The sequence below is a fragment of the Nerophis lumbriciformis genome, linkage group LG14, assembly GCF_033978685.3.
Source record: "Nerophis lumbriciformis linkage group LG14, RoL_Nlum_v2.1, whole genome shotgun sequence".
Classification (NCBI taxonomy): domain Eukaryota; kingdom Metazoa; phylum Chordata; class Actinopteri; order Syngnathiformes; family Syngnathidae; genus Nerophis; species Nerophis lumbriciformis.
In genome coordinates, this window is record NC_084561.2 from 872501 (window position 1) to 894180 (window position 21680).

Below are 21680 nucleotides of genomic sequence, written 5' to 3' on the forward strand. Positions count from 1 at the left end.
AGAGAGTTCGTTTAACACTTCAAAGAGAGTTCCTCTGGAAGTTGAGCAGATCCTGCCATCTGTCCGTGTTGAAATCACAGTGGCGTTTCACGAGCGTTCTTCCTCTTGTTAGGCCTCGAAAGACAGCATTCATAATACAACGTTTCTTTTGTGATAACTTACAAACAATTATTCCAACAACAACATAGTTTTCTTTTTTGTGTGCTTTGTTTTTGTAAAGGTATAATGACTCTGATATATTTCCATAAAGAAAAGTCTGAAAAAGGTCGGTATATGCTTTATAATTCCTGGCATCCGGGATGGATACTGGTACTTAACGGTACCAATTTTCGGTCCTTCTGTGTGCTATCATGTGTTCACTTTGTCAACAAATCCCTGAGCAAAATGTTTAAGAACAACATTTCTCAACCAGCTATTGCAAGGAATTTAGGGATTTCACCATCTACGCTCCGTAATATCATCAAAAGGTTCAGAGAATCTGGAGAAATCACTGCACGTGAGCCATGATATTACGGACATTCGATACCTCTGGCGGTACTGCATCAAAAAGCGACATCGGTGTGTAAAGGATATCACCACACGGGCTCAGGAACACTTCAGAAAACCACTGTCAGTAACTACAGTTGGTCGCTACATCTGTAAGTGCAAGTTAAAACTCTACTATGCCAAGCGAAAGCCATTTATCAACAACACCCGAGCTGGACCCGAGCTCATCTAAGATGCCATCCATCCATCCATCTTCTTCCGCTTATCCGAGGTCGGGTCGCGGGGGCAGCAGCCTAAGCAGGGAAGCCCAGACTTCCCTCTCCCCAGCCACTTCGTCCAGCTCCTCCCGGGGGATCCCGAGGCGTTCCCAGGCCAGCCGGGAGACATAGTCTTCCCAGCGTGTCCTGGGTCTTCCCCGTGGCCTCCTACCGGTCGGACGTGCCCTAAACACCTCCCGAGGGAGGCGATCGGGTGGCATCCTGACCAGATGCCCGAACCACCTCATCTGGCTCCTCTCCATGTGGAGGAGCAGCGGCTTTACTTTGAGCTCCCCCCGGATGACAGAGCTTCTCACCCTATCTCTAAGGGAGAGTCCCGCCACCCGGCGGAGGAAACTCATTTCGGCCGCTTGTACCCGTGATCTTGTCCTTTCGGTCATAACCCAAAGCTCATGACCATAGGTGAGGATGGGAACGTAGATCGACCGGTAAATTGAGAGCTTTGCCTTCCGGCTCAGCTCCTTCTTCACCACAACGGATCGATACAGCGTCCGCATTACTGAAGATGCCGCACCGATCCGCCTGTCGATCTCACGATCCACTCTTCCCTCACTCGTGAACAAGACTCCGAGGTACTTGAACTCCTCCACTTGGGGCAGGGTCTCCTCCCCAACCCGAAGATGGCATTCCACCCTTTTCCGGGCGAGAACCATGGACTCGGACTTGGAGGTGCTGATTCTCATCCCAGTCGCTTCACACTCGGCTGCGAACCGATCCAGTGAGAGCTGAAGATCCTGGCCAGATGAAGCCATCAGGACCACATCTTCTGCAAAAAGCAGAGACCTAATCCTGCAGCCACCAAACCGGATCCCCTCAACGCCTTGACTGCGCCTAGAAATTCTGTCCATAAAAGTTATGAACAGAATCGGTGACAAAGGGCAGCCTTGGCGGAGTCCAACCCTCACTGGAAACGTGTCCGACTTACTGCCCGCAATGCGGACCAAGCTCTGACACTGATCATACAGGGAGCGGACCGCCAAAATCAGACAGTCCGATACCCCATACTCTCTGAGCACTCCCCACAGGACTTCCCGAGGGACACGGTCGAATGCCTTCTCCAAGTCCACAAAACACATGTAGACTGGTTGGGCAAACTCCCATGCACCCTCAAGGACCCTGCCGAGAGTATAGAGCTGGTCCACAGTTCCACGACCAGGACGAAAACCACACTGTTCCTCCTGAATCCGAGGTTCGACTATCCGGCGTAGCCTCCTCTCCAGTACACCTGAATAGACCTTACCGGGAAGGCTGAGGAGTTGTGATCCCACGATAGTTAGAACACACCCTCCGGTTCCCCTTCTTAAAGAGAGGAACCACCACCCCGGTCTGCCAATCCAGAGGTACCGCCCCCGATGTCCACGCGATGCTGCAGAGTCTTGTCAATCAAGACAGCCCCATCTAAGATGGATTGATGCAAAGTGGAAAAGTGTTCTGTGTTCCACATTTCAAATTGTTTTTGGAAACTGTGTTTGTCAAAGAACAAAGAGGAAAAGAACCATCCGGATTGTTCGAGGCGCAAAGTTAAAAAGCCAGCATGTGTGATGGTATGGGGGTGTATTAGTGCCCAAGACATGGGTAACTTACACATCTGTGAAGGCACCATTAATGCTGAAAGGTACAGTACATGCAGGTTTCGGAGCAACATATGTTGCCATCCAAGCAACGTTGTCATGGACGCCCCTGCTTATTACAGCAAGACAATGCCAAGCCAGGTGTTACAACAGGAGTTAATGTACCTGCATGATGGAGGGGCGTCCTCCCAATGGTGTCGGTGCAATCTACTTCCAGTCTCTCCTGTTACGGACACGACAAGACAACGTTTACACACCATCATGTCCGTTCACTCACCTCTGCTCACCTGTAAAAGTCTCTTTAAACACTCGCTTTGTCCATTTTTGGCCGCCAGGTGAAGGCCGCCGAAACCTGGCAGTTGGAAGCGGTAAACAACCCATAATAGAGATAAAAAGCTGTATTTGATGATAACAAACGACGTACCGGCACCGTCCGTGGCACCGAGGTCTGCCCCGTGAGAGATGATGACCTCCAGACAGTCCATCCGCCCTCGAGACACAGACAGATGGAACCTGCCGGAAGGACACCCAAGACCGTCACGTGCATTGTCTCACATATCGTCATTATATTGTGTGCCTGAATTTCGGGAGATTTTCGGGAGAAAATTTGTCCCGGGAGGTTTTTGGGGAGAGGCGCTGAATTTCGGGAGTCTCCCGGAAAATTCGGGAGGGTTGGCAAGTATGGCAAACTGGCAGCCACGCTTCCGTCAGCCTACCCCAGGGCAGCTGTGGCTACAAATGTAGCTTACCACCACCAGGTGTGAATGAATGATGGGTTCCCACTTCTCTGTGAGCGCTTTGAGTATCTAATAATAGAAAAGCGCGATATAAAAATCTAATCCATTATTATTATTTTATTATATGTATACATAGATCATACTTGCCAACCCTCCCGGATTTTCTGGGAGACTCCCGAAATTCAGCGCCTCTCCCGAAAACCTCCCGGGACAAATTTTCTCCCGAAAAACTCCCGAAATTCAGGCGGACCTGAGTGACGTGTTGACAACACACAACAACAGTGTCTACCGTAAAGCAGTTCGTCTGCCGTAAACAGCAATGTTGTGACACTTTTAAACAGGACAATACTGCCATCTACTGTACATGCATATGTGACCCACCCATAATGTGTCACATGTTTGTGTTGATTTATTTATTTTATTTTGTGGTTTGAATTCGTTTTTGGAGCTGTCATTACACATTTATCAGTATTCACATTGGTCAGTAGGGGGCAGTAGGGCGTGTCTTCCCAATTGAATGCTATCACCTGCAGACCGGAAGTGTCTTGTCATTCTGATGAGCGCGACCAGTCTGTGAACAATTGAAACGTCCTGTGTGCTTTTTCCTCCTGTATAACAGGTTAGTTTTGGTGAATCAACTCACTGAATAATATCCATGTGATCTTTATAAGTTTAAGTACACATTCTGATGGTGGAGCCTAACTCTAAAGTGTTTGTGAGTTGTAGCTTGTAAATGAACACTGAAATTCAAGTATTTATTTTATATATATATATATATATATATATATATATATATATATATATATATATATATATATATATATATATATATATATATATATATATATAGCTAGAATTCACTGAAAGTCAAGTATTTCTTATATATATATATATCTTAACCACGCCCCCCGCCACACCCCCGACCACGCCCCCGCCCCCACCTCCCGAAATCGGAGGTCTCAAGGTTGACAAGTATGACATAGATAGATATACCGGCCCCCAGACACATATTTTCTCTAAATGTGGCCCCCCCGAGTCAAAATAATTGCCCAGGCCTGGTGTAGACCGTTGTATTGACAGTTGTACTGAAAATGTATCTCGTATTTTCTTGAGTGTAATGACAATAAAGCTCATCTATTCCATTATAATGCTGTTTGGAAATAAACACTGTTGCCTTGGCTTTGCATCAAATCAAATTGTTCCCTGGGTGACGCCAGATCTAACGTTCAGTCTTTCCTTAGTCAGTTCAATTATTATGTTTTCAAACTAAAATGTGTGGATAATGACGACACATTTTAGTATTGCAGTCTATTGCACTTACGCAGACTTGCCCTCAGCATCCAGCTTGGTGGGACAGAGGCCTTTTTTAAGGATGAGGGCGGACACTTTGTCGGCATCGTTCTGCTCCACAGCCCGGAGGAGTCTCTCGTCACTCTTGCACCAGTCCTGGCTCTAAAAGGACCCAACCAGAACAGCAAACTCATCACACACACACACACACACACACACACACAACAATGCACAAAATACTTTGGCAGCACGATTGCTGCAAGAAAGGATACATACTGGGAGTGGCTGTAGGTTGAGACAAGTAAAAAAGCTCTTCATCAGGCTAAGAACAGGCTTCTCAGGATCCATACTTTGCTTTACTCTCCTCTTAAGAAACCCCTAAAAGCTCATTCCCCCCCCCCCCCCCCCTGGTTGCTACAAGCGAGGTGAGCTGGCAGCCCAAAGCTGAGTGTCCTTGCAGCGATGTGAGGACTCAGCACAAAGATGCTGGCTGCAAGTTTGGGTGTTCGGTCATACTTGCCAACCCTCCCGGATTTTCCGGGAGACTCCCTTAAATCCAGCGCCTCTCCCGAAAACCTCCCGGGACAAATTTTCTCCCAAAAATCTCCCGAAATTCAGGCACACAATATAAACAGCGTGCCTGCCCAATCACGTTATAACTGTAGAATGATGGAGGGCGAGTTCTTGGTTTCTTATGTGGGTTTATTGTTAGGCAGTTTCATTAACGTCCTCCCAGCGCGGCAACAACACACAACAACAATAAGCAGTCACGTTTTCGTCTACCGTAAAGCAGTTTGTCTGCCGTAAACAGCAATGTTGTGACACTCTTAAACAGGACAATACTGCCATCTAGTGCATTTGATGAAAGCACTTTTGTGCGTGCCACACAGCAATGCATCATCAGAGAGGGTGTTCAGCATTGTTAGAAAAATAGTGACAAATAGAACAAGGATGGACAATTCAACCCTTAACTCAACAATGAGTGGATGAGTGTTATGTGTGTGTATATGTGTAAATAAATGAACACTGAAATTCAAGTATTTATTTTATACATACCGTATTTTCCGCACTATAAGGCGCACCTAAAAACCACAAATTTCCTCAAAAGCTGACAGTGCGCCTTATAACCCGGTGCGCTTTATATATGGATTAATATTAAGATTCATTTTCATAAAGTTTCGGTCTCGCAACTTCGGTAAACAGCCGCCATCTTTTTTCCCGGTAGAACAGGAAGCGCTTCTTCTTCTACGCAAGCAACCGCCAAGGTAAGCACCCGCCCCCATAGAACAGGAAGCGCTTCTTCTTCTACTGTAAGCAACCACCCGCCCGCGTAGAAGAAGAAAAAGCGCGCGGATATTACCGAACGTTTCATTTCCTTTGTGTGTTTACATCTGTAAAGACCACAAAATGGCTCCTACTAAGCGACAGGGATCCGGTTCATGAAAAGACGCAATCTCTCCATCCGCACACGGATTACTATTTCACAGCAACTGATATTCCTGTGAACCGCACTGTGGATACAACGGGAGCACGTACGGTGAATATTCGCACCACAGGGAATGAGAAGTCATCCTTCACTGTGGTTCTAGCTTGCCATGTTAATGGCCAGAAACTTCCACCCATGGTGATATTCAAAAGGAAGACCTTGCCAAAAGAGACCTTTCCAGCCGGCGTCATCATAAAAGCTAACTCGAAGGGATGGATGAAGAAAAGATGAGCGAGTGGTTAAGGTAAGTTTAAGTTTACGCGAAGAGGCCGGGTGGCTTTTTTCACGCAGCTCCGTCCATGTTGATATACGTATGTTTGTGATTGCACATTTGCGTACATTTTGGGAGTGAACAGAGTTGTTAGAACGCTGGTTTTTAATATATTATTAAAGTTTGACTGACCTATCTGACTGTTTTTTTGACATTCCTTTAGCGCAGTTAGATGCGGCTTACAACACGGGGCGGCTTATTGGTGGACAAAGTTTTGAAATATGCCGTTCATTGAAGGCGCGGCTTTTAACCCAGGGCGCCTTATGGTGCGGAAAATACGGTATATATATATATATATATATATATATATATATATATATATATATATATATATATATATATATATATATATGTCTTAATAAGGTTATCCAAAAAACAGTGCTCGATACCGTAGTAGAGCGCAATATATGTATGTGTGGGAAAAAAATCACAAGACTACTTCATCTCTACAGGCCTGTTTCATGAGGGGTTCCCTCAATCATCAGGAGATTTTAATGGGAGCATTCACATACCATGGTTTATATAGGGCACAGAGTGGGTGGGTACAGGCTGGCGTAGGGGCGTGGTGATTGGCTCATGTGTTACCTAGGAGGTGTTTCCGTCTGTGGCGGCATGCTGATACAATTTCGCTGCGCTTGTTGAGGGGATGACAGGTCTGGACGGTATATAATAAACAGTTTCTCTTTCAAGCATAGGTTGCATCTTTTATTACCACTATTGTAAGGTGTGCTGGATGCAAGAATTTGCCATGTTATTGAATATTCAACATTATTGTCTTTGAGGTCCCAAATGTGTTTGCTGAGTTCTGTGGTATTCCGCAGGTTTTGGTTCCTGAAAGAAGCCTTGTGATTGTTCCATCTGGTTTTAAACTCTCCCTCGGTTAATCCTACATATGTGTCGGATGTGTTAATGTCCTTGCGTGTTACCTTAGATTGGTAGACAACTGATGTTTGTAAGCACCCCCCGTTGAGAGGGCAATCAGGTTTCTTGCGGCAGTTGCAGCCTTTGTTGGTTTTGGGGTCGCTCTGTCCGGGGGCCGACGGCTCATTTGCAATTGTTTTGTTGTGGTTTGAGATAATTTGTCGTATATTGTTCATGCAGCTGTAGCTCAATTTAATGTTGTTCTTGTTGAATACTTTTCTTAGGGTGTTGCTTTTGGGAAAGTGTTTGTCAATCAGAGTGAGGAATTTGTGGCCAATGTTAGTTGAGACGTTTTTTTGCTGTATGGGGGGTTGTACCAGATGATGTTGTTTCGTTTTCTGTTCTTTTTTGGTTGGTTTCCTGGCGTGGGTTCATAGGTGAGGGTGAAATTGTCTTTTTTGGTTGGTTTCCTGGCGTGGGTTCACACATGAGCCAATCACCACGCCCCTACGCCAGCCTGTACCCACCCACTCTGTGCCCTATATAAACCATGGTATGTGAATGCTCCCATTAAAATCTCCTGATGATTGAGGGAACCCCCTCATGAAACAGGCCTGTAGAGATGAAGTAGTCTTGTGATTTTTTTCCCCCCACACATACATATATTGCGCTCTACTACGGTATCGAGCACTATTTTTTGGATAACCTTATTAAGACATATATATATATATATATATACATATATATATATATATATATATATATATATATATATATATATATATATATATATATATATATATATATATATTGTTGCGTTTTGGACCAGTTGTTCCTCCCAGGGAATTCAAGTCACAATTCGCTCCCAAGTTCTTTCCGACACTTAAAGCTGAGTTGAAAAACCACCAGAGACAGAATAGGTATTTTGTTGTATATTCTCAAAGCTTTGCCAATATACATTGATTGAGACCAGTCTAACCATAGAACATTCTATTGCGCCTCCCAAAATGGTCTGTCTTCCCAACGCCAAAAACCTCTCTTTCCTTCCCCCTCCCTAGCCATAACACAAGCACAACGTCTCCCTAGCCATAATACATTCCAAAGAACTCAAGGTTAACACACACAGTATACTTGCTGACAGAGCATCAAGAGAAGAAATGGAAAACACGAGCTGTTTTCAAATATGACAAAGAAATGGAAGAAGTACAACTTAAATTCGGATATATGTAAATATCTGCCTCCGACTATATATATATATATATATATATATATATATATATATATATATATATATATATATATATATATATATATATATATACATATATATATATATATATATATATATATATATATATATATATATATATATATATATATATATATATATATATATATATATATGAAATACTTGACTTAGTATTTCTTTCCGACAATATATATATATATATATATATGTCTTAATAAGGTTATCCAAAAAACAGTGCTCGATACCGTAGTAGAGCGCAATATATGTATGTGTGGGAAAAAAATCACAAGACTACTTCATCTCTACAGGCCTGTTTCATGAGGGGTTCCCTCAATCATCAGGAGATTTTAATGGGAGCATTCACATACCATGGTTTATATAGGGCACAGAGTGGGTGGGTACAGGCTGGCGTAGGGGCGTGGTGATTGGCTCATGTGTTACCTAGGAGGTGTTTCCATCTGTGGCGGCATGCTGATACAATTTCGCTGCGCTTGTTGAGGGATGACAGGTCTGGACGGTATATAATAAACAGTTTCTCTTTCAAGCATAGGTTGCATCTTTTATTACCACTATTGTAAGGTGTGCTGGATGCAAGAATTTGCCATGTTATTGAATATTCAACATTATTGTCTTTGAGGTCCCATCAACAAGAACAACATTAAATTGAGCTACAGCTGTATGAACAATATACGACAAATTATCTCAAACCACAACAAAACAATTGCAAATGAGCCGTCGGCCCCCGGACAGAGCGACCCCAAAACCAACAAAGGCTGCAACTGCCGCAAGAAACCTGATTGCCCTCTCAACGGTGGGTGCTTACAAACATCAGTTGTTTACCAATCTAAGGTAACACGCAAGGACATTAACACATCCGACACATATGTAGGATTAACCGAGGGAGAGTTTAAAACCAGATGGAACAATCACAAGGCTTCTTTCAGGAACCAAAACCTGCGGAATACCACAGAACTCAGCAAACACATTTGGGACCTCAAAGACAATAATGTTGAATATTCAATAACATGGCAAATTCTCGCATCCAGCACACCTTACAATACTGGTAATAAAAGATGCAACCTATGCTTGAAAGAGAAACTGTTTATTATTTACCGTCCAGACCTGTCATCCCTCAACAAGCGCAGCGAAATTGTATCAGCATGCCGCCACAGACGGAAACACCTCCTAGGTAACACATGAGCCAATCACCACGCCCCTACGCCAGCCTGTACCCACCCACTCTGTGCCCTATATAAACCATGGTATGTGAATGCTCCCATTAAAATCTCCTGATGATTGAGGGAACCCCTCATGAAACAGGCCTGTAGAGATGAAGTAGTCTTGTGATTTTTTTCCCCACACATACATATGTATATATATATATATATATATATATATATATATATATATATATATATATATATATATATATATATATATATATATATATATATATATATATATATATATATATATATTATTATTATTTTTATTTTTTATTTTTATTTATTTATTTTTTTTTGCCAAAATATATGAGTGTATGTCTGTTTGTATGTACAATATATTTGTCTCCCAGTTTGTGCGGGAGCCAAAGTATGGCCCCAGCCACCCATAGAATCCAACCCAGGGAACAAGGGACCACCGGCCCTGTGGGTCCCCGATAATTTTAGTGGGACTTTTTTTTTTTTTAATTGTCATTGCTCAAAAAATGATATTAAATTAAAAATAAATGTTATGAATATTGACCTTTTTAAGGCTCCAATGAAATATTACACTTTGAAATATTGTTTGACAAAAAGAGCATAAAACATAAAAATGATATGTATATAAAGCAACAGATAGACCTGAAGTTAATCTAGAGATTGAAGCGTTGAAAAAAGAAAAAAAAAGATTGTCAATGCTAAAAAAAAAATGATGTAATATAATCAATGTTGTTATGAATTATTGACCAATTCAAGGCTCCAATTACTTCACATTAAATATTGCACTTTTAAATATTTTCTTTGGAAAATATTGCATATTTTGTGTGTTTGTCATAAAAACTAAGTCTTTTTGACAAAAAAGGCATAATACAACCAAACATTAAAAAACCATTATCAAAATAATTAAAAGTTTTAATTGACGGATAGATCTGAAGTTGATGTAACTTATTTCTTAAAAGTTTTGTGACTGGGACCAAACTTGAGGAGAGTCCTAAAAATAAAAGAAACAAATCTATAGATTGTGTAGATTTTAAAATGAATATTATAAGAATAGCAGCGCATGCTTTGATTCTTCAGTGTGTGGCCCTCAGTGGAAAAAGTTTGGACACCCCTGGTTTAACGTGCAGCAAATGCAGAGGTGGGTAGTAACGCGCTACATTTTCTCCGTTACATCTACTTGAGTAACTTTTGGGATAAATTGTACTTCTAAGAGTAGTTTTAATGCAACATACTTTTACTTTTACTTGAGTATATTTATAGAGAAGAAACGCTACTTTTACTCCGCTACTTTTATCTACATTCAGCTCGCTACTCGCTACTAATTTTTATCGATCTGTTAATGCACGCTTTGTTTGTTTTGGTCTGTCAGACAGACCTTCATAGTGCCTGCGTTTCAACAAATACAGTCACTGGTGACGTTCACTCCGTTCCACCAATCAGATGCAGTCACTGGTGACGTTGGACCAATCAAACAGAGCCAGGTGGTCACATGACCTGACTTAAACAAGTTGAAAAACGTATTGGGGTGTTACCATTTAGTGGTCAATTGTACGGAATATGTACTGTACTGTGCAATCTACTAATAAAAGTTCCAATCAATCAATCAAAAGTGTGAAGGAAAAAATACCATTTTTTATTTCAACCGTACATCCCGTCAAAAGCCTAAAGACTGACTGCACAGTTCCTGTCTTCACAATAAAAGTGCCGCTCCATCGCGCCTGCGCTTTCAAAATAAGAGTCTCCGAAAGCCTGCACAAACAAGCTAGCAAGCTACGGAGTTTGCCGCCAATATATTTCTTGTAAAGTGTATAAAAACGAATATGGAAGCTGGACATATAAGATGCCAAAAACCAACCACTTTCATGTGGTATTAGACAGAAAGGAGGAACTTTTTTTCTCCTCCATTTGAAAACGTGGACGTTATCATCACTACTGTCTGATTACAATCAATGCAAGTCATCAGAATCAGGTAATACACCAACTTATATTCTTGTCTTCATGAAAGAAAGGAATCTATATGTGTTAAACATGCATGTATATTCATTAAAACACTATTAACATGTAAACAAAAACGGCAAAATAAATAAATATAAATTATATACTGTATATATCAATGTATATATATATATATATATATATATATATATATATATATATATATATATATATATATATATATATATATATATATATATATATGTGTGTGTGTGTGTGTGTATATATATATATATGTGTGTGTATGTTACTCATCAGTTACTCAGTACTTGAGTAGTTTTTTTACAACATACTTTTTACTTTTACTCAAGTAAATATTTGGGTGACTACTCCTTACTTTTACTTGAGTAATAAATCTCTAAAGTAACAGTACTCTTACTTGAGTACAATTTCTGGCTACTCTACCCACCTCTGAGCAAATGTAAACTTTCTCTTCTCTCTTACAAGTTGACTTCATGCATGTTCTTGATAACGAAGGGCCCGCGGTATAAGGTTTTTCTTTTTGTGTGTGAATAATTAAATGCCACCTGAGCTCTGATGGCCATTGTGGATCTGCTATAGCAGCAGTCTGGTGCCGCCATGACGAACGATACCCCAAAGATGCCCCATTCAAACACACAAAGCACCACATTTATATGTCTACTTAATGCACACAATTAAACAATATAAGGTTGGCCATCATACTAGCAAAAAGCTCTTACCTCATTCTTTTTAAACTTAGCTTTCAGACTCTTCATGCTGCTCTATCTTGACATTAAATGATTATTTAATATGTAACTATTAAAAAAAATAATCCAGAGCTACCTGTACAGGTGCCTTTTGCTTCACCACCTGCCTCTCTCTCTCTCTCTCTCCACACTCCAGAACACCTCTTGTCTAATGACTTGGAACATTGACCCCGCCTCTGTCACTAACCAACCAATCAGTAAAGCGTATTAAGCCGGTTTGGCGTTTGAACCCGCCTACATCACGTACAAGCCAATCCGCAAAGCGTGTAAAGCCGGTTTGGCACCTGATTGGTTGTTATGTTGATGACGTTAGCAGGAAGTAATGTGGAAAGTACACTAGTTTGAAACGTGGTCGAAGCGCCGAGCTTTTTTAAACATTAAAACACGAATGAGAAGACGTTGCAACCCTTTTTTCCCTCGCCTTGGTTATGTTTCCTGTCAGAAAAGAGTAAGTAAACCAATTCTTGTTTTGACAAAGCTTTGGCGCGACAACCAATTGGAAACGCTGGAGGAGCTAAACCCGGAAGTAAACAAAAGGCGAGAAATGTGCGTTCCCACGCTTTAAATGTACACCGAATATAATTAATGATGAACAATGAAGTGTGTTTTCAGTTTAGTTAGGATTGTAATATTCGGTAATGAATCAAAATAGTTAAGGGATGTAAGTAAAAGTCTTAATGTCGATTTACTGAGCGTATACATGCTGTACACAACTTGACCAGCGGGGGGCGGTAAATGCATGTAAGACAATGCCAACCTGTTCCAAAAGACTGGCATTAAACTATAGACATCTTCTTTTTGATTGATTAATTGAAACTTTTATTAGTAGATTGCACAGTACATATTCCGTATAATTGACCACTAAATGGTAGCACCTGAATACGTTTTTCAACTTGTTTAAGTCCGCGTTAATCAATTCATGGTACGCAGCATGGAGCGCTACTGCCTACTGGCGCTGACGAGACGCGGGGCCGCCATCTTGGAGTGGTGATCCGTTCCATTCAGTGCAATTCATTTGGCAGGAGCAATGACATTTAATCAGAGGTGGGTAGAGTAGCCAGAAATTGTACTCAAGTAAGAGTACTGTTACTTTAGAGATTTATTACTCAAGTAAAAGTAAGGAGTAGTCACCCAAATATTTACTTGAGTAAAAGTAAAAAGTATGTTGTGAAAAAACTACTCAAGTACTGAGTAACTGATGAGTAACATATTCATATCATATATATATATATATATATATATATATATATATATATATATATATATATATATATACATACATACATACATACATATACATTGATATATACAGTATATAATTTATAAGTATTTATTTTGCTGTTTTTGTTTACATGTTAAAGGTGTTTTAATGAATATACATGCATGTTTAACATATAGATTCCTTTCTTTCATGAAGACAAGAATATAAGTTGGTGTATTACCTGATTCTGATGACTTGCGTTGATTGTAATCAGACAGTAGTGATGATAACGTCCACGTTTTCAAATGGAGGAGAAGAAAAGTTCCTCCTTTCTGTCTAATACCACATGAAAGTGGTGGGTTTTTGGCATCCTATTTGTCCAGCTTCCATATTCGTTTTTATACACTTTACAAGAAATATATTGGCGTCAAACTCCGTAGCTTGCTAGCTTGTTTACGCTGGCTTTCGGAGACTCTTGTTTTGAAAGCGCAGGCGCGATGGCGCGGCACTTTTATTGTGAAGACAGGAACGTCCTCATGTGCGGTCAGTCTTGAGGCTTTTGACGGGATGTTCGGTTGAAATAAAACAAGTATCTTTTTTCCTTCACACTTTTGATTGATTGATTTGAACTTTTATTAGTAGATTGCACAGTACAGTACATATTCCGTACAATTGACCACTAAATGGTAACACCCCAATAAGTTTTTCAACTTGTTTAAGTCAGGTCATGTGACCACCTGGCTCTGTTTGATTGGTCCAACGTCTCCAGTGACTGCATCTGATTGGTGGAACGAAGTGAAACGTCACCAGTAAGGCAGGCACTTTGAAGGTCTGTCTGACAGACCAAAACAAACAAAGCGTGCATTAACAGATCGATAAAAATTAGTAGCGAGTAGCGAGCTGAATGTAGATAAAAGTAGCGGAGTAAAAGTAGCGTTCCTTCTCTATAAATATACTTAAGTAAAAGTAAAAGTATGTTGCATTAAAACTACTCTTAGAAGTACAATTTATCCCAAAAGTTACTCAAGTAGATGTAACGGAGTAAATGTAGCGCGTTACTACCCACCTCTGCATTTAATTCATCTTACCTCACTGAATACCACTGATTTTTACGCGTATTTTTGTCATACGTGGAGCTATGATAAAGGACACATGTTTTATTATTCATAGTTTGCTTAACAGTAATAGAGTATTCTTATATGCTATAAATGACCAGACGTCCGAGATCAAAACTGGGAATATAATCCCAGAGAAGGGGGGAAAAAACGGTCAACTATTTTTAAATTGAAGAAACAATATGATTAGGTTATATATAGATGCGTATATCCTGCATAAACAATGTATGAATACATTCGATATCCATATATCTATAGACTGTATCTCTGTTGCTGCAGCAGCAGACAGTTTATTCTGTCTTGACACTTTGCATTGATATTTTGTATTACATTTTTCTCTTAAATGATCATGTTTACAGTCATTGTTTTATATGCATTTTTTATGTACCGTATTTTCCGCACCATAAGGCGCCCTGGGTTATAAGCCGCGCCTTCAATGAACGGCATATTTCAAAACTTTGTCCACCTATAAGCCGCCCCGTGTTGTAAGCCGCATCTAACTGCGCTAAAGGAATGTCAAAAAAACAGTCAGATAGGTCAGTCAAACTTTAATAATATATTAAAACCAGCGTGATGTGGGCGCGCATGGAGTCGTATATCAACATGGACGGAGCTGCGTGAAAAAAAGCCACCCGGCCTCTTCGCGTAAACTTCCCTTAACCACTCGCTCATCTTTTCTTCATCCATCCATCCCTTCGAGTTAGCTTTTATGATGACGCCGGCTGGAAAGGTCTCTTTTGGCAAGGTCTTCCTTTTGAATATCACCATGGGTGGAAGTTTCTGGCCATTAGCATGGCAAGCTAGAACCACAGTGAAGGATGACTTCTCATTCCCTGTGGTGCGAATATTCACCGTACGTGCTCCCGTTGTATCCACAGTGCGGTTCACAGGAATATCAAAAGTCAGTGGAACCTCGTCCATGTTGATAATGTTCTCTGGCCGGATCTTTTTTTCAGCTATCTTGTTTTTACAATATGCACGGAAAGTAGCCAGCTTTTCTTGAAAGTCTTTAGGCAGTTGCTGTGAAATAGTAATCCGTGTGCGGATGGAGAGATTGCGTCTTTTCATGAACCGGATCTCTGTCGCTTAGTAGGAGCCATTTTGTGGTCTTTACAGATGTAAACACACAAAGCAAATGAAACGTAATATCCACGCGCTTCTTCTTCTTCTACGCGGGCGGGTGGTTGCTTACAGTAGAAGAAGAAGCGCTTCCTGTTCTATGGGGGCGGGTGCTTACCTTGGCGGTTGCTTGCGTAGAAGAAGAAGCACTTCCTCTTCTACGGGGAAAAAAGATGGCGGCTGTTTACCGTAGTTGCGAGACCGAAACTTTATGAAAATGAATCTTAATATTTATCCATATATAAAGCGCACCGGGTTATAAGGCGCACTGTCAGCTTTTGAGAAAATTTGTGGTTTTTAGGTGCGCCTTATAGTGCGGAAAATACGGTATGTCGCTTTGGATAAAAGCGTCTGCCAAATACTTCAACATAATCATATATAAACACCTGAAAGTCTTTATATCAGCTAAAACCACCAATCTGTTTCGCTGGATTCAGAATAAAACCAAATTCTGTCTTACCCAACAATGTTAGTATTTAGGGCCCGCATGGCCCATTGCATAAGGACTCCCAAAGGGAGTCCTTATGCAATGGGACATAAGGACCTATTGAATTTGTAAGGTTTTATTTATTAGGGCCCGCATGGCCCATTGTATTTTTCTTTATTATTCTTCCGCACCCACAATAAACTGTAATTTGACCCACTTAACATGCTTCAAAACTCACCATATTTTACACACACATCAGGACCTGCGAAAATTGCCTTTTTAAAAAAAAAACCGAACCCCAAAACTCAAAATTGCGCTCTAGCGCCCCCTAGGAGAAAAAAAAAAACTAGACTGCCTGTAACTCCCACTAGGAAGGTCGGAGAGACATGAAACAAAAACCTTTATGTAGGTCTGACTTAGACCTACATTTCATTAATGGTACATTCTCGGGCCAAAATCAACAGGAAGTTGGCAATTCCCCCTTTAAGACAAAAAAGTACTAAAAACAGTCACTTTTGCCTCTTTGAGCTGTAATTTGACCCCCTTAGCATGCTTCAAAACTCACAAAACTGAACGCACACATCAGGACTGGCAAAAATTGCGATCTAATAAAAAAACCTAACCCCAAATTTAAAAATTGCGCTCTAGAGCAATTTTTGAATAAAACGGAGAAAAAAACTGCTCCTCGGAAGAAAAAAATGACAAAACTGCCTGTAACTCCCCCTTAGGAAGGTCGGAGAGACATGAAACAGAAACCTCTATGTAGGTCTCACTTAGACTTACATTTCATAAATTGACAGCAAAAATCAACAGGAAGTTTGCTATTCCCCCTTCAAAACAACTTTTTTGTAAAAACCGGTCACCTTCCTTCAAAAACTATCTCCTCTGAGCGCGTTTGTCGTTTCGGCTTCAAACTAACACAGGAGAGAGATTGAACCCTTGTGATTAAAACTACACAAGCGCGTTTTAATACCTGCTCCGGTTTTGATTTTATGACCCTTCAAAGACCCGCTGCGCTGATGCTGCTGCGCTGCTGTTTTTTTAAGATGGCTGCTTAAAAGCAGGAAGCACCAACGTGCCCACACAATGCAGACAAGGTAGGTACACTAGACAAAAGTCTTGGGACAATTCGGACTACAACTTGACTAAAGTATTGGGACACATAGCACCAAAACTGGACAAAAGTATTAGGGCACTTGGGACTACAACTTCACAAAATTATTGGGACACTTATGACTACCACTGGACATAAGTATTGGAACACTTACACTGGCCAAAAGTATTGGGACGCTTACACTGGACAAAAGTATTGGGACACTTAGGACTACAACTGGACAAAAGTATTGGGACACTTAGGACTACCACTGGACAAAAGTATTGGGACACTTACACTGGCCAAAAGTATTGGGACACTTAGGACTACATCTTGACAAAAGTATTGGGACACTTAGGACTACAACTGGACAAAAGTATTGGGACACTTAGGACTACCACTGGACAAAAGTATTGGGACACCTACACTGGCCAAAAGTATTGGGACACTTAGGACTACAACTGGACAAAAGTATTGGGACACTTAGGACTACCACTTGACAAAAGTATTTGGACACTTACATTGGCCAAAAGTATTGGGACACTTAGGACTACAACTTGACAAAAGTATTGGGACACTTAGGACTGCAACTGGACAAAAGTATTGGGACACTTACACTGGACAAAAGTATTGGGACACTTAGGACTTACTGGACAAAAGTATTGGGACACTTAGGACTACCACTGGACAAAAGTATTGGGACACTTACACTGGCCAAAAGTATTGGGACACTTAGGACTACAACTTGACAAAAGTATTGGGACACTTAGGACTACAACTGGACAAAAGTATTGGGACACTTAGGACTACCACTGGACAAAAGTATTGGGACACCTACACTGGCCAAAAGTATTGGGACACTTAGGACTACAACTTGACTAAAATATTTGGAAACCTAGGACTAAAACTGGACAATAGTATTGGGACACTTAGGACTAGCACCTGCCAAATATGCGGGCCCGACCAATGCTGCTTGCAGCTTTAATTGAATATTGTTACTTGAAGACTTATTCCTGGTTACAATTATACTGTTTAAGTATTGTCTTATACTTTGTAACTTTTACTATATTATATTATACTTTATAACTTTGACCTCTGTTGGCTTTTACAATCTTTATCTTCATCATTTATTTCAACTTTATGTTATTCAAGTATGACATTTTTAAATGTAATTAAAGCTGCAAGCAGCATTGGTCGGGCCCGCGTATTTGGCAGGTGCTAGTCCTAAGTGTCCCAATACTTTTGTCTACTTTTAGTCTGAAGTGTCCCAAGACTTTTGTCTAGTGTACCTACCTTGTCTGCATTGTGTGGGCATGTTGGTGCTTCCTGCTTTTGAGCAGCCATCTTAAAAAAACAGCAGCGCAGCAGCATCAGTGCAGCGGGTCTTTGAAGGGTCATAAAATCAAAACTGGAGCAGGTATTAAAAAGCTGTTCTATACTTTTATACACAAGGGTTCAATCTCTCTCCTGTGTTAGTTTGAAGCCGAAACGACAAACGCGCTCAGAGGAGATAGTTTTTGAAGGAAGGTGACCGTTTTTTACAAAAAAGTGGTTTTGAAGGGGGAATAGCAAACTTCCTGTTGATTTTTGCTGGGGGTTGTCAATTTATGAAATGTAGGTCTAAGTAAGACCTACATAGAGGTTTTTGTTTCATGTCTCTCCGACCTTCCCAGTGGGAGTTACAGGCAGTTTTGTCAGTTTTTTCTTCCGAGGAGCAGTTTTTTCAGCGTTTTATTCAAAATTGCGGTTAGGTTTTTTTATTAGATCGCAATTTTTGCCAGTCCTGATGTGTGTGTTCAGTTCGGTGAGTTTTGAAGCATGTTAAGGGGGTCAAATTACAGCTCAAAGAGGCAAAAGTGACTGTTTTTAGTACATTTTTGTCTTGAAGGGGGAATTGCCAACTTCCTGTTGATTTTTGCCCGAGGAAATTAATTAATGAAAAGTAGGGCTAAGTGAGCCCTACATAGAGGTTTTTGTTTCATGTCTCTACAACATTCGTACTGGGAGTTATAAGCAGTTTTCTTTCTAGGGGGCGCTAGAGCGCAATTTTGAGTTTTGTGGTTCGGTTTTTTAAAAAAAAGGCAATTTTCGCAGGTTCTGATGTGTGGGTCAAATATGGTGAGTTTTGAAGCATGTTAAGTGGGTCAAATTAGTGCTCAAAGAGACGGCGGAATAATAATAAAACCTTAGAAAAACAATAGGTCCTTATGTCCCATTGCAAAAGGACTCCCGTTGGGATCCCTTTTACAATGGGCCATGCGGGCCCTAATTAATTTCATTGACAAGCAATTCTATTATGGTCATACTCTTGTTTGCTAGTCTGCTAGGATTTCAGTACTATTGAAGATCTTTGCTCCTTCTCAACTCTGTGCTAATATTCTTTTCACAAAATACAACCAATAGTACGTTAATGTTAAATCTTACTCGTGATAAGTAATCCCCCCCCCATTCCTATTTTCAACAGTCCGCTCATTTGAGCAGGAAAACGCTGAACACCATCTTTGTTTTCTACCTGTCAACTGTCAGTTTAGGCTGCTCATCACCACTTCAAGATGGCGGCCCAATTTCTCGTGTCACAGCAGCCAATGCTGCGTCTACTTATAAGATGTTAAAAAACGATCCCAGTCGATGATAGGAATAAATGTTGCATATCAGCAGGCGAGAAAACAACAAAGTAAAGCACGATTCCCTGAGAAAACATTCCAACCCCTCATTACAGTATAAAGTAGGTTCATTCATTCTCCTGGAATATTCCAGGGTGCCTTGTTGACTCTGTGTGATTTAATTAAATTGTTGGCTCCCATGCTGCAAAAATATTTACGCTTCTGATTATTCCTCACTGTATGAGATCGTGAGTTCCCATTCCCTTTCTCCCAACGCTGGTTTTCCACCTCTTAATCCGGAAGGTTCCAGGTGTCGAACATACAGAACGGACGTGTTTATTAACAGTGTGATACTAGTTGAAGGTGTTTGGAGAAGATGTTAATCATCTTATTGATACTGTTGCGTTTTGGACCAGTTGTTCCTCCCAGGGAATTCAAGTCACAATTCGCTCCCAAGTTCTTTCCGACACTTAAAGCTGAGTTGAAAAACCACCAGAGACAGAATAGGTATTTTGTTGTATATTCTCAAAGCTTTGCCAATATACATTGATTGAGACCAGTCCAACCCTCGAACATTCTATTGCGCCTCCCAAAATGGTCTGTCTTCCCAACGCCAAAAACCTCTCTTTTCTTCCCCCTCCCTAGCCATAACACAAGCACAACGTCTCCCTAGCCATAATACATTCCAAAGAACTCAAGGTTAACACACACAGTATACTTGCTGACAGAGCATCAAGAGAAGAAATGGAAAACACGAGCTGTTTTCAAATATGACAAAGAAATGGAAGAAGTACAACTTAAATTCGGATATATGTAAATATCTGCCTCCGACAATACCCTGTTCCCACGCGATAACGTATTGATCCTCTTCCCACGTAGCAATTAAAGATTTTTCACCTTGCTCCTACAAGACTGCGGCATCTTCTCTTTTGAAAAAGCCACGCTAAATATAAATGCAAACTTTCGAAGGATGCGGAGGGCCACTTTGATACATTTTTGTACATTTAAAGATACTAAAACTAATACATGGTGTCGGAGGCAGATATTTACATACAGGTAAAAGCCAGTAAATTAGAATATTTTGAAAAACTTGATTTATTTCAGTAATTGCATTCAAAAGGTGTAACTTGTACATTATATTTATTCATTGCACACAGACTGATGCATTCAAATGTTTATTTCATTTAATTTTGATGATTTGAAGTGGCAACAAATGAAAATCCAAAATTCCGTGTGTCACAAAATTAGAATATTACTTAAGGCTAATACAAAAAAGGGATTTTTAGAAATGTTGGCCAACTGAAAAGTATGAAAATGAAAAATATGAGCATGTACAATACTCAATACTTGGTTGGAGCTCCTTTTACCTCAATTACTGCGTTAATGCGGCGTGGCATGGAGTCCATGAGTTTCTGGCACTGCTCAGGTGTTATGAGAGCCCAGGTTGCTCTGATAGTGGCCTTCAACTCTTCTGCGTTTTTGGGTCTGGCATTCTGCATCTTCCTTTTCACAATACCCCACAGATTTTCTATGGGGCTAAGGTCAGGGGAGTTGGCGGGCCAATTTAGAACAGAAATACCATGGTCCGTAAACCAGGCACGGGTAGATTTTGCGCTGTGTGCAGGCGCCAAGTCCAGCTCCTCCCGGGGGATCCTGAGGCGCTCCCAGGCCAGCCGGGGGCCATAGTCTTCCCAACGTACAGTATTGGCCACCAAAAAAAAATCTAACTTTATATTTTACACATGCTAACTGTTAGCATGTTAACGTAAGCAGGCTCGCATGCTAACTTTTTTTTTTTTTTGTTGTTGCATATTTTGACACCTCAGAGTGACTTGACACACTTTATCTGTTAGCATGCTAACATTAGCAGTCTGGCATACCTACATTAAAATGCTAACTTTTTCAGCCAATTTTACAGCTGAACACCTCAGAGTCATATAACTTGGTACTTGACACACGATAACTGTT

The 21680-nt window shown here is 40.7% G+C and overlaps 1 protein-coding gene across 1 annotated transcript in view; it reads right to left on the bottom strand.

Moving 5' to 3' along the window:
• The window catches only part of ankrd24 (ankyrin repeat domain 24), a 37458-nt gene extending 32748 nt beyond the window's left edge, over positions 1-4710 (bottom strand). Inside the window, exons 1-5 of the mRNA XM_061976307.2 lie at positions 4639-4710; positions 4394-4524; positions 2760-2848; positions 2623-2687; positions 2501-2558 (exon numbers count right to left, since the gene is read on the bottom strand). Coding sequence (XP_061832291.2) covers positions 2501-2558; positions 2623-2687; positions 2760-2848; positions 4394-4524; positions 4639-4710 — 415 coding nt within the window. The remainder of the gene's footprint in view (positions 1-2500; positions 2559-2622; positions 2688-2759; positions 2849-4393; positions 4525-4638) is intronic.
• Positions 4711-21680: the final 16970 nt, after the last annotated feature.